The sequence below is a fragment of the Zalophus californianus genome, chromosome 4 (genome assembly GCF_009762305.2).
Source record: "Zalophus californianus isolate mZalCal1 chromosome 4, mZalCal1.pri.v2, whole genome shotgun sequence".
Taxonomy (NCBI): Eukaryota; Metazoa; Chordata; class Mammalia; order Carnivora; family Otariidae; genus Zalophus; species Zalophus californianus.
In genome coordinates this window covers 48,331,713-48,346,253 of record NC_045598.1, presented here as the reverse complement: position 1 = coordinate 48,346,253, position 14,541 = coordinate 48,331,713, and the positions used below count along the sequence as shown (strand labels likewise).

Genomic DNA, 14,541 nt, shown 5'->3' with positions numbered 1-14,541 from the left:
TTCTGGTTATCATCCCCATTCTTGCCACTTTTCTGTAAGTCTGAAATTGTTTCCAAATAAGAAGTTAATAAGCTTTCGGCCACCTATAAAATAAGCATTAGATTTCCTACCTACAGCCATGCAAGTCTTTCATTCAATGGCTGACACTGACTCAGTCAACAAGTATGAGCTTCGCCTGGACCGACTGAGCCCCAAGCTCTAGTGGTACAGGAAACTCTCTGACCCCGTGTGAAACTTCTGTCTTTCTGGTGGTGTCTGCAGAAACTGCCAACTACATAGTGGTGGTACTTTGAAATGGAAGACTCTAGTTCCGGTTGTACATGTCTCGGTTGTCTTTATTAAAAGACGATACAGAAATGATAAAGTGATACCTAAAGGATCTCGGATATAAGATGAGAGAACAGAGGTCCCTGATGCAGTGACGCAGAACCTTCTGGCACCGGCACCTGCAAGCTCTCTTCAGTCTCCTTTCATGATTGCTGCATATTCCTTCTGGTGTTCAACCAGCTTCAGGAATACTTGATATTTCTTGTCATAGTATCTGTGGGAGAAAAATGAATATGTTAAATGATCTCAGATAAAACCGTTATGCAGCTTCCCCTTATATTTAGAAGAACAGGAATGTATCCCTTATGGTTGGCCAGACATCTCCCATTTTCTGAATGCTTATAGCATCCTGAGCAATGGATCGGCATGATTCATAGCTATTATCTGTAACCTACATGGGGTGTTATTATCCTCATTGTAGAAGTAAAGACATTTGCTCAGAGAGGCATATCTAAAGAAGTCTAGCTCAACACCGGCAAGGCTGGAATGCAAACTGAGGTCTGTCTGACTTCACAGCTTCTGCTGTGACATACTAAAAGGGCCCAGGCTCAACACAGGCCCTTTATCACTCCCAGCTTCAATAAATATGTCAGGTATGACTAGTCCAGGTTTGATGACTGGTTTAAAAACCACAGCCTGACCAGGGGATGAGACTGAACATTTTCATCACCCTTTGTGGATTCCACACCTATGTTTCCTTTGCAGACACCTTTATCTGGAAGTAAAACCCCGTGAAAATGTCCCTAATGTTTTCCCTGTAGATGTGTCCTGCGGTCCAGCATCCCAGAGTGGACCTTGCCTCTCGCTCTACTCTCTGTCTGGGTCCTGGTAGACTTGTTATCTCTGCACCTGTTCAAATGTACTTGGGCCCTGAGACAGAAGGCAGAGCAGCCTGAATTTGAAAGGGGATAACAGCAGCTAGAACAAATTATATGTGAATGCTTGCAACTTTGTCCTTACTCCCCTTGGGTGGGAGGAGCTGACGTGGGCGAGGGGTTGATGACGCCAGTTTAGCATGTCTCAGTAGATTCTGGATGTTCTGGAAAGGAGTCCTCAGGGAAGGAGTTTTGGTGCAAGCTGTGAATCAGAAGAAAGAGATTGCAAAAGCAACCCTGGGTATACACAGGGACTTCTTGTAACATGGAGAGCTAAACAGATTAATGAGTTCTAACCTTAACCATGCTTACAAATACAGAGTCAAGAGGTGAACTCTGAAGCCTGGGTTGAATCTCAGCTTGGCCAATACTAGCTGTGTGACACTGGGTATGTTACTCAATCCATCTGCGTCTAAATTTTCCTCACCTACAAATGAGGAATTAGAGGACCTATCTCAATAGAGCTGTTACATGAATTAAATGAGGTAATGCGTGAAAAGTGCTTTGAACAGTGCCTGGATCTAGTGTTATCAGTGCCAGTTATGGTCACTACTTTTTTAAAAAAATTAATATTCCAACAATATCATCAATCTTTTGTGATAAGTAAGTTTCCAGTAAAAGCCGCTCTATGGCTTGACATTTATTAATGATAGAATGATTCTGGAGACAGAAATTTTCTCCTTCTAATGATACTCTATGACAGTTTAACATACTACTTCTTACGTTAGATGAGATGGATTTCCTCACTCTGGAATCTCAAACTGCTTGAAGGAAGCTTGGGTCAATAACTTTCTCATACACTTGAAGATTTCCCATTTTAATCTGACAATTTTGCAGCAATATTTGTTCACTGGTCTTATTCTTTGTACAGTGAAGAAGCATTGGCTGTGCAGGCCAAGAAAGTCTGGGTGACTGTCGGGGCAACTACTTTAGATGGTGGGAGTCTCAGTTTCCCTGCTGTAAGAGGGATCATAACCATACCTACATCATAGAGGACTGGATTTTAGACACGAAATACTTTGTGAGCTGTCACGTGCTCACAAATAGGGACTGAGGTAGTTTTTATATTCTTCCATAATTCCGGAACACCAAGATGGTGTTGGATAGATGGATAGACTGCATTTTTCCTTGTTTACATGTGGAAGCTGAGGTCCAAGGCACATTTCCCCCCTCTGGTTTTGTCTTTTTTTCAAAAAATTTTTTATCATAAAATACACAGAACATAGGGGCGCCTGGGTGGCTCAGTCGTTAAGCGTCTGCCTTCGGCTCAGGTCATGATCCCAGGGTCCTGGGATCGAGCCCCGCATCGGGCTCCCTGCTCGGTCGGGGAGCCTGCTTCTCTCTCTCCCACTCCCCCTGCCTGTGTTCCCCGAAGGCAGAGACGCTTAACGAGCTGAGCCACCCAGGCACCCCATAAATAAAATCTTTAACAAAAAAATACACAGAACAGGAAATTTAGCCATTTTAAGTGTACACTGCAGTGACATTAAGTACATCCACGCCGTTGTGCGACCATCACCGCCTTCCATCGGCAAACTCCCTTCATCTTGCAAGACTAAAACTCTGCACCCAGTAAAAAGTAACTCATTCTCTTCTTCCCGCAGCCCCTGGCAACCACCAATCTACTTTCCTCTCTCTATGAATTTGACTCTAGGTACCTCATAGGAGTGGAATCATACAATATTTGTCCTTTCGTAACTGGCTCTTTTCATTTCGCATCACGTCTTCAAAGTTCGTCCATGTTGTGGCATGTGTCAGAATGTCCTTCCTTTTTAAGGCAGAATGACTTCCATTGTATGGACACACGACTTTTTCTTTATCCGTTCACCCGCCAATGACCACTGGGTTGCTTCCGGTGTTTTAGCTACTGTGAATAATGCTCTGATCATGTGTGTATAAATCTCTTTTGAGATCCTGATTTCGGTTCTTTGGGGTACATACCCAGAAGTGAAATTTCTGGATCACGTGGTAATTCTATTTTTAACTTTTGAGGAACCACCTCAGTGGTTGTTATCGTTTTACATTCCTACCAACCAGTGGACAAGGGATCCAATCTCTCCACATGCTTGTTGATCCTTGTTATTTTCTGTTTTTTTTTATTGTAATCAACCTAATGGGTGTGAGGTGGGTATTTCATTGCAGTTTTTGACTTGCATTTCCCCTAATGATTAGTGATGTTGAACATCTTTTCATGGCTTATTGGCCATTTGTACATAATCTTTAGAAAAATATCTAGTCAAGACCTTTGCCCACTTTTGATTTGGATTGTTTCTGTTGTTTGTTATTGAGTCTTAAGAGTACTCTGTATATCCTAGGTATTAATCCTTTATCAGATATATGATAAACAAATATTTTCTCTAATTCTGTAGGCTGCCTTTTTACTCTGTTGATAGTGCCTTTTGGAGCACAAATTTTTTTTCCAGGGCACTTTTAAGTGACTACTCTGAGTGCACAGATAAATTCGGTCTAGACATAAGGATGAGATTTGGGATCTTCCTAAAAAGCATATTGAACCACGGTCACCAGATTATGCTCTCTGTGATCCTGAATTTTAAAATCCACTGAATCCCCTCTCTTCCAAATTCTCCCCACACTCAGTCAGTGGCTTCTGTGTAGCACAGACCTCAGTAAATGTCTCATATAGATAATAATGTGATTTGAGGTAATGAGATGCTGAAGAGAGTCATTCAGAAGGAAATGCTGTCTTTCTACTTGTAAACCTTGGGGCTGCCTGTAGATGGTGCCAGAGCACCACGTGTGCTGCCTCCACAGAGGAGGGCTCCTGGTGACTGAGAAGTTAAACATTCTTTTCAAAAGAACATGTGGATTTACTGAAGGAACTTAAAAATAGACTTCTCTCAAACGTCTTGGGAGGGTCAGCAAAGAGATGGAGAAGAATAATCTGTTTCTACAAAAAAAGGAAGCTGCTAGCGTAGGGTCCCAAGGCCATTGGGAGCTCAGACCTCTCCATGTTCCTGACTTGAGTTCCCCCCACATAATGGCCTGCCTCTCTGACCCCAGTATTTAGAGAAGGTTTTATATTCAGAGGGTTAGCAATCCAACTCCACTTGGAGACCTTCTTTAAGAAAAGGAAAAGAAATTGGATTGCTTTTTCCATGGATATTTCCAATTCTGTTAAATACCAATCACGCTTTGGTGGGATCAACACCTTTGCCTGTTATAGGAGGTGGAATTTGTTTTTATGCTTAACTTCAAATACAATTATAAAGTCACTTGCACAACTGTGCTCCATTTTTATTTTTAAAATTTTTTTATAAAGACTTTATTTCTTAAGTAATCTCTATGCCCAGTGTGGGGCTCAAAACTCATGACCCCGAGATCAAAAGTCACATGTTCTTTAGACTGAGCCAGCCAGGCACCCCTATCCTTCCATTTTTAAACTCACTACCAATGGCTTAATATAGGTCTTTTTCATCTGTCACTAGGTTATTGAAAAAGCCTTCTGTGTGGCCGCTCTGCTTTTACCCGTGGGCCTTCTAATCCATCCTCTGAGAGGATCTTTCTAAAATCTGCATCTGGCCAGGTCCTACCACTGCCTAAAGTTCAGTATCCCCCATCTGCCCATGGGATGAGGTCTGAAGTCTTCAGCAAGGCCTCAAAGTTCCTTATGAGATGACCCCTTCCACCTGCCCTCCTCCGAGTTTCACCTCCTGCCTGTCCCCAGCTCATACTGTGCATTTCAGAATTCTGAGTTGTTTACAGTTATCTGAACGTGGCATGCTGTTCCCACCTTTACAGCTTTGCATATGTAACTCCCTCTACTGAGGATGTCCTCCCCATTTCTTTTAAGCATTAAAGTCAGCGTAGACTTCATCTCCTCTCAAAAGTTTTCTCTCACCCCTACATGGTCACATTCCTTTCTTCCTTGGGCTACTTTGTTACCTGGTAATACTCCTATTGTAGAACTTATCCTTTCCTTCTGAAATGATCTATGTGCACACGTAAAACTATGTCTCATTCTCCTGTAAACCCTGTTTCTAGGCAAATTAGCATAATGCTGTGAATATAGCAGGAGCTCAAAAAATTAGTATTTTGTGAATTGGGGTTAAAATACTGATCAAGGTCATGTTGTAGTTCTCAGTGCCAAGTGATGCAAAGGGCAGGACAGACAGATGCTACTGTGTTCTTTGATGGAAGATATAAGAGATCCCCATTTCAGAACAGACCAGATGTACTGCTAATGACCTAGGGGAAAGAACCCTGCTCTGGGAGTTCAGAAGTCTGTATCTGACCCCCAGGTCTGGCCCTACCTAGCTCTGTGACTTTAGGTAACAAAGTGACATCATCCCTCTGGGACTCGGTCGTATCAACTATTAAATGAAAGAACTGGATTCCTGGCCCCCAAGGTTTATTCTAGCTCTCCAGTTACATGTCTTTGTAGGTCCTCATTCCTCAGCACGGTGCATATAAAAAATACAAACTTACCTTTTATCCTCAAGTCTGGGAAGCACGACCTTCCCAACTTTGCTCATTCTTGCCATTGCCTCCTGTCAAATGGAAAACAGAACACAAAGAGCTGAGTTGGAAAGCTAAGATCAAAGTGAGGCTTGTCACGGGCAAGAACATTCTAATTAGCATTCACTTCCCCTTGGGGCACCTGGGTGGCTCAGTCCTTAAGCGTCTGCCTTGAGCTTAGGTCATGATCCCAGGACCCTGGGATCGAGCCCCACATCGGGCTCCCTGCTCAGCAGGAAGCCTGCTTCTTCCTCTCCCCCTCCCCCTGCTTGTGTTCCCTCTCTCGCTATGTCTCTCTGTCAAATAAATAAATAAATAAAATCTTAAAAAAAAAAAAGAATTCACTTCCCCTGAAGATGTTCAGTGAGTCCATTTTTTAATTTTTTCAACTTATTCTCTTTGGTAGTAAGAATAAAATCCAATGGACATTAAAAGTTACATCTATGACCACACAGCCTGGACTTAAGAAATGATTCGGTATTGAAGGCTCCAGGGCTTAACCAACCCCAACAGCAAAGCACAATTGTGATCACCTGCAGGGAGGGGTGGGATGAACTTATTTTGTCTTCCCATTACCTGGACTTGAGGGCTTAAGAAGGCAACACAATCAGCCACTAAGCGCATTGTTTACTTAAACTCAAGATAACTATAACTGAATGGAACCCACTTTGCACCTGCTATTTAGGGATAACATCCTTAAGACCTCGTCTGTTCAATGTAAGTTCTTTTTCCTAAAACTGTGAGCATAGATGTGAGGCCTCCAGGCTGAGTCTAATTTAGTTGAGTTGTGGACTTCAGGACATTCTTGTCTTTACAACGGGGCAATCGGGCAGACAGCGAATGGCAGTCCGCGTGGCCGTGGCCGATGTGTACGGCATCCAGATCAACCACAGCTTGCGTGGGCTCCGTTACAGGAATGAGAGGGCTCGGTTTCCTTGGGCAGTCTCCCCAAGCTGGTAAAGCAATGGAAAAGTTAGGGGGAATGGAGTGAACCCAAACTCTGGAGTCCGACCGACTTGACTAAGGAGAGGGCAGGCAATGGCCTGCTCCGCAGACAGGCCTGCCTTAGGAACGGATATTGAGCTCTTATTGTTAAGGATGTAGTCATCCTGGGGTCACATATGTACAACCTCTTATTCCACATGTTTGTTAATTACTCATATGTACCAGACATTATGTTAGATTTGCATAAGGCATACTCTGTGTCTTGGGGAAACTTACACAGTAGCTGGGGAAGACATAATTTATATATTATTTATATAAATTTATTTATATTTACATACATATATATATTCCATATATTATTTAGCACTGACTCCCTCCTGGTATGCCACGTCTTTACTGGTGCATGCGTTCCTTATCTTCCCTCTCACTCCTTGCCCTCCCCAGAATGCCAGCTACTTGAGGCCAGGGGCTTTGTCTACTTACTGCTTACTCAGCACCTAGAATATTCATAAAATAAACCAAGCCCCTTGTATGTGTCAAGAGCAGCATTCAACAGAAAAACAGAGATGAAGACTGCATGGGTCCTTTCACCACGGGGCTCATCATAGAGTGGAAGAGACATTAACTGTGATCAAAATAGAGGGTGATAAACACTTCGCTAGAAACAGATAAATATCTTTTCAGTAGTTATTCAAGGATTAGGAAACTTGATACTGTCTCATCTGCTAATCACTTACACATACTTCCACTCTGGCTAGGATGTTCTACCAACTCTTTCCCAAGGATGGCATGAACATTCTGAACGAGTTCTCTGGTTTCCCAGCTCTCAACGGATTTAAAAGTGCTGACTAGGAATCAGAGATGCTGAGGTTAGCAAGCACAGTGACAACAGAAAGAAACGGCAGTCTTAAGAAAGGAGGAGATTTTCTAAATTATGAAAAATTACTGGAAAGGAAACCACGGTTAAAAGAACTAAAAAAGGACAATCTGGGGCCATTTTGTGGAGGGATGAACAGCCAAACACATCTTGAGGTTGCTGCTACTGCACTTCACAAGGATATTTGAAGGGCTCTGCTCACCCTGTGTTTTCCTTCACAGACTAAGTTTTGATTCCCTTCAAGTGAGCCCCACGTCTTGTGGAGGCGGCCTCAGCGATCCCCAGCGTGCACTCTGCCTGCCACACATTCTCTTGCCCCATCCTTGCTGCTTCTTTCAGAGTAGCACTCTGCAGGGTTTCCAGAGGGGTTCTGCCTCTTCTACCTCCTCAGACTCCTGAAAATGCCCTAGGGAAATACTCCTCTGGGTTGAGCTGACGCCTCAGCCCTGAGACCACATTCTAGGGCTGCTTTTGTGGGTAGGACCCAGGAAGCTTGTGTCATAGAAGGTGCTCCACAAATGTCCCTTCCCTTCCCACTGAAACAGATGTGTGGACACACGGCAGATGGTAGGGCTTTCTTCCTTTCTTCACATTACCTCTCCTGTTGTTTTGTGTGTGTGTGTGTGTGTGTGTGTGTGTGTGGTGTGTGTGTGTTTTAAATAAATTATTGGGAAACAAACATCGGCACTGGAGATTTCAAAGGTTTAAAAAAAGTTCTTTTGTTCCCTAAAAAAATACAGATTTAAACATTAAACTTAGCTCAGGTATTGACTCTACTGACGAGGCTTTTTCTGACTCATCCCTGCTGCCTGCCTCCCACCTAGACTGAATTATTTGCTCCCACAGCAACTTGAGCTACCATCTATCCTAGCATTTATGACATGGCACCACAATTTTCTGTTAGCATACCAGCCTCCCCGACTAGACTGTGAGCTCCTTAAGACAGGAACTGTTATAATTATTTCCACTGCCAAACTCAGCATCTGGTATATCGTGTGCACTAAGGGAACGTCTACGGGATGAATGAACTTAAGGGTCAGACACGTGACAGAATGCTAAAATGGACATTTTGGCTGAGATCTAAAGTTGACAGATATAAGATACCAAAGTGAGCTGGAAACAGACCACCCTGAAGAATTTGTAAAAAGGGTGGTTGAGGACCCATTAATCAAACTCTTAAACCTTTTATCCACATGGAAGGACAGAAAAAGAAGGTTTTTTTTTTTTTTTTTTTTAGGAGCGAACTGTTGGTTTATTGTGCATCAGGCCTACTTCCAGGGGAGGGGTGAGAGGAGTCTTCACAAGTCAAGAGAGCAGGGCTTCACTGAGAACGGGGAACCTGATATGTGTCCCTGAGGCTGTGCGATACAGTGGACGGAGTGGGATGACCATGTGGAAGAGAAGGGCCGGCTGGCAGCTTCAGTGTAGCAGTGAAGGAGCCCGCACCGGGGTCAGCCAGCACTGCCAGAGTCTGTCAGACTCCAAAACGCATGGCTGGCTCCCATGGACCCTAGGTGGCCCACATGTGAGCGAGCTGCCATGGATTGTCTCAGATACCGTCCAATATGGCCACCTCATGAGGCAGAGGGAGTCTGCATAAAGAAGCTTGAGATGACCTACTCGGTTCTTGGGAATGAAGAGTAAACAATCTCCTAGAGTAGCATTAACAAGGACATGATATGATACGTGGGAGGCTTCCAAAAGTAGAGGATTTCCAAAAAAAATCTATGATGGACCCTAGCTACAAACACCTACTAGGCGAAGGGAACTGTTCAGATAAGAACTTTCTACACCCCTGACCTCTCTTCCCCATACGCCCTCCAACTACCTCAGAGGAACAAGGAAAAAACTGAATCTGCTGGAGAGGGAGTAAGTGGGGAGGAGAGAACACTGATCAGAGCTTTGTCCTCGCACCTGCAGCAGACCCCAGCTGGGAAGTGGGGAGAGCTCTCATCTTCAGATGGAAACTCATGTGATGATTATTACATATTTCTTGATAACCTAATTTCTGAATTTGGGCCATGTCTCACAACTTAAGGACACCATAAAACTTGTGTTATCTAAGACAGACTTTGTACTTAATCTAAGAAAGCAATGGAACTACCAGCATTTTTAACCAGGGCAGAGAAAAACTTGTTCTACTGCACAACGGCTCAGGGGACGGTGGGAGTAACAAACACAGTCGTTTCTCATTGCTGTCTCAAGAATCGTGTTTGTCCTCAACACAAGTTACATATGCACAATAAACACTGGATGAAAATATACGGGAACATTAACAGGTTCAAGAGCATGGGTGGCAATTTTTTTTTCTCTCTTTTTTGTCTTTTCTAAATTTTCTGCAGTGGCATATGTGGATTTGATAATTTAAGGATAATTAAAAAAAATACTGCATTCTAAAAAAAAAAAAAAAAGTTATGCTTATATAGGCACTCAAAACGACTCCTGTTCCTCCAGTCTCCTGGGAGGCAAAGCTCATTACGGGTACTGGGCCCAATGTGGAGGATGCCCGGAGAATCACTGTTGTCATCAGACACAGCCCTGCTGGCTTTTCTGATTTCTCCAAATCACTAACACAAAGCCAAAACCTCAGGAACCCACTGGCTGCAATAAATCTGGAAATTACCACAGCATAACAATATGAATTTATTATGGGAATGCTGACACGTGCTAAATATAGTCACCCCCCACAATATATTTCTGTTCAAAAAGGTTTGTTTGAAGTTGGCCTCAAAATTCATACTTTTTGTCAGCAGGCCGGGGCCGGACAATCTTAATTTGCAGCACGCTACCCTCTTTGTGTGAGAGTCTAGACAGCACAATGAATACAGTGACTTTTCTCTTTCCTTTTTGCCCACACAATGAAAGCTTTTTAAAAACAAAATATTTTGTAAAATTGCATTTTAATCACTTCTTTTCTTTCTCTCTATAAGGCAGCGCTATAAATAAACCATGAAAGTTCACATTTGATTGTCACTTCTGAAAGCAAGCGAAGGGTTTCTGTAGGAAAAAATAGGGGCCCTGTACCATGGTCATGAAAGACTGCATTCATGGGGTCTGACCCTTCCCTGCCGGGTCAAGGCTGAGATACCAGTCCGCACACACTGCTCACCACCCCTCAGGCTGCAGCACCAGCAATCGCCAGGCCTGCGTGGGCATGGGAAACACCCAGTTCTCATGGGTTATGGCCTGGCTTGGGAGCTAGCAAAGGGCTTTAAGGCTACACTGGGGTGAGTTACCCAGGGAAATTAGGTTAAGGGAAGAAAGGGGCTCTTCAACACCCACAGAGAAGATAGGGATCCCATGAGTGGCAGACACACTAATATTGGCAATTTGAGGAATGGGGTATCTGGTACCTTCTCCCCTAGCCAGAGGACGTGAAACAATGGCCTTGAGAATTTGGGAAGGCTATGAGGTAGTCTAGACCTAGGCACCAAAGGGCGTTGCAAGCTTGGCAATGTGCAGAGTCACAGTCTACAGGGAAGAATGATCAGGACCTAGCCTGGTGGGAGCTATACTGTGCATTCCCCAAAAGCAAGAACCATGTTACTGCAGGTGTCAAACCTAGCGTGGTCCTAGTACTCACAGGTGCTTGGTTAATGTTTGCTGAGTCGCTGAATGAAAGGGTGAGGACTTTCATCACGAGGGCAATGTAAGATCATATAAGCCAGCGTTTCTGAAACAGCACATGTACTCCAGGGAGTGCACAAGATGATCCACTAGGATTCCAGGAGAAAATACTAAGAGTGTGATTTATATGATTTCTAATCTCAAGAAATTAGTTAAGCTTTACCAGCATTTAATATGCAGATCGTTACCAGATTGGTTAGTTGGTCCACGCACTGGATAGACATGAGTCACATAAGGTGTGTGAGGTTTCTTAAAAGAAGTATGGGATCTATACACCACACAGGGGATGACAGCATGGCGATCGCCCGGGTTCCCAGCATCCAGGGATGTGCCCATGTTGTCACTTACACGTTCCAGGCTAGTGGATTTACAGGTATTACCTAGTTTCATTTATATTAACCCTCACAAAATGGACAAGCAGCTGAAAAAGATTCAGTCAATGGATTAAAGGTAATGGTGATCATTCAGATCCAAATAAATAAGAAAATAGTGACACTTTTACTTGGTACTAGTTCTTCATATTAGAATACAAAAGCAATGAAGACCTGGTCAGATAAGACAAGAATTGGGAAGAAATCAAAATTACCTAGAATACCGGCTGAGATATAGATAGATACACAGGCACACACAAACTCATTTGGAAATCATCAAAAAACTTTAAAAATCATTAGAAACTCACTTGGCCATAGATATATAATATACGTTGAGGTATTGCATAGTGTTAGTATGAAAGTATAATGATAGGTAAGAATTGGAAATATTTTATTGCAGCTGTATTTCACCTGCCTTATACTGTATGGAATCTACAAGTAGAGTAGAACAGAACTATGCCTTTTCATCAACAAGTTTCCATGTACTGAAGATGCAAGCTTGAACATTTTTTGACTGATTCAAAAAGCGTGGTGTCCACTGATTTAGCAGCCAACTCCCATGGCCATTGCTAGGTTACTGGTTCAAGCCAACATTTCCCAGGTGCTTACTACTCTATGCTGTGCACTGTCCTAATGGCTTTATGTATGTGACCTTTTTAATCCTCAACACGAATTTATGATGTCGGTATCATCCTCTATCCAAGGAAATGTGAACCTTGGAATCAAGGAAGGGAACAAAGTACAAGTCATTTGCTCAAAGCCAATATGTAGTGAAGCCAGAATTCCAGTCCAGTTCTGACTCCAGGCCACTGCTTAACCCCACACTCAGACTCAATGCTCCTGTCCTCCCTGTAATACAGAAAGCCTGGCCCTTGAGTGAGTCCCCTAAGCTTGAGTTCAAATCCCATTTCTGCTGCTTATTAATTGTGTGAACTCCCTGGGTGAAGATTGTGTGTTATTACTTGTGTGAACTCCCTGGGTGAAAAGTGTGTGTGTGTGTGTGTGCGCGCGCGTGTGCGCACACACACACACGCACATGCACAATATGCCTGTACAGTACACTGCACCTTTTTCCAGAGATGCTGACACATAGCTCTGAATACATGAATCTGCCTTCTTGACGAACTCTGAGTCATTTTACTGGAAAACAAGTTCACATGGTAATGTGTGGGCTGAGGCACATGACCCCTCCATAGAAAAACAGAAAGTATAGCAATGTGATTTTGTTCCTCCAACAAACATGAAGAAGTGGCTAGTTGTTCTTCTATTTATTTTGTTTTGCTTTGCTTTTTGATACAGTCATCTTTTGACCTGCACCTGGTATTCTGTGTAACCTCCACGCATTGATGACAACAATGTCAATTTAGAAGCAAGAAGGGATGAGAGAGAGGAAAGAGTAGAAGTCTTAATCATTAATCATGATGTGGAGACTTGCCCTTCATTTGTAATTTTAAGTTCTATCTATCTATATACCTACCTACCTATCTACTCACATACGTGCACACATAGGTCTTGTCTAGGGTGGTAATTACATAAGTATACACATTTATCAAAATTCATCACACTGTCTGCTTAAGATCTGTGTATTTCACTTTATGTATACTGTATCTCAATGCAAAAATTGTAAAAAAAAAGAAAACAAACACCACGTGTATAAGTGAATGTGTTGGAATAGTCATATTTTCTGTAATTCATAATTATAGAAGACCTACCAAACAGAAAAGCAAAATTTAAGCAGCCCAGCCTTCTAATCTTGACTATAAATACACCTCATATTAGCCTCCTGATCATAAAGGAGAGGGTGTGCTGAGGCTCTGCAATGCTTCAGGAGATGGAGATGCTGGTAGAAAGATATTGGGTTTTTGAGATAGACTTGGCATTGTATCTGAGCTCTGCTAACTTACCAGATGTGTGAACTAAGCCTCAGTTTTCCCATTTATAAAGTGGGAAGAAGAAGACCTCCTTGCAGCACTGCTGAAAATTCCTGTATCCCACTCTCTGACCACCATTTGCTGACTAGTCTCCTGATTTCTACTTTGGTCCCCTAAGAGCCCCAGGGCCAATCAGAGTGATTTTTCAGAAAGAGAAAATGTAGTGCAGTGATTAAGACGAAAGACTGACTATAGCAGACTGCCAGGGTTTGAAGTTGGGCTTGACCACATGCTGGCTATATCATCATGGACAAATGATTTGACTTCTGTATTAACTTCTGTTTTCCATTCTGGAAATGGGGATAGTAATAGTATGCCTCTCACTAGACTGCTGTGAGGATCACATGAGTTTTTCAGGTAAAGCACCTAGAACAGTACCAGTGCACAGTAAATGCTCCATGCATTTTTACATATTTATTATCCTACTAGCATGTGGCCAGGGGTTGTTACTGGATTCATGTACTGCACTAAGAACTGTGCCTGGCCAGAATAGGTAATCCATAAATATGTGTTGAATGAATCCATGAATGAGCTAAGTTCGATTTTGTCTCTCTGGGCTGTTTTTACACACAGTACTTCTGACACCAAATAAGTGTGGGTTTTCTTCCTCACACCAATCAATTTCCTCCCGTCTCCAGACACCAACGGGGTGTCCTTCAATTCAATTCTGACACCACCCAGAGTTAGCGTTAGACTCTATAGTTTTAAGGGTTCAGTCCCCCATGATTACCTCCCACTTCAGATGCCAGTCACAAGCCCCTCCTGTACTTCTGTCTGACTGTAAACTGGGGGTTCCCATGACCAGCCATGCCACCTTGGATTGGATAATTTGCTAGAACCGCTCACAGGAAAAGAGTTCACTTACTACTACTGGTTTATTATAAAGGATATGATTCTGGAACAGCCAAATAGAAGAGATTCACAGGCAAGGTTTGGGGGAGGAGGGGTGTGGATCTTCCATGCCCTCTGGGGGGCACCACCCAAAGCTCTCCAAACCCTGTTGTTCAGGGGTTTTTATGGAGGTTTCACTACATAGGCTTGATTGATAAAAATCATTGGCTACTGATTGAACCAACCCATGTGGAAGCTGTCCGTGACCTCCAGCCACCAGT

General features: G+C 43.1%; 1 protein-coding gene across 21 annotated transcripts in view; it reads right to left on the bottom strand.

The window, feature by feature from the left end:
• Positions 1-300: 300 nt before the first annotated feature.
• Positions 301-14,541, bottom strand: part of FGGY (FGGY carbohydrate kinase domain containing) — a 410,509-nt gene continuing 396,268 nt past the window's right edge. For all 21 annotated transcript variants that reach the window (XM_027572804.1, XM_027572889.1, XM_027572878.1 and 18 more), the window contains 2 exons: positions 5,649-5,710; positions 301-541 (listed from right to left, as the gene is read on the bottom strand). In XM_027572804.1, coding sequence (XP_027428605.1) covers positions 460-541; positions 5,649-5,710 — 144 coding nt within the window. In that variant the 3' untranslated portion in view covers positions 301-459. The remainder of the gene's footprint in view (positions 542-5,648; positions 5,711-14,541) is intronic.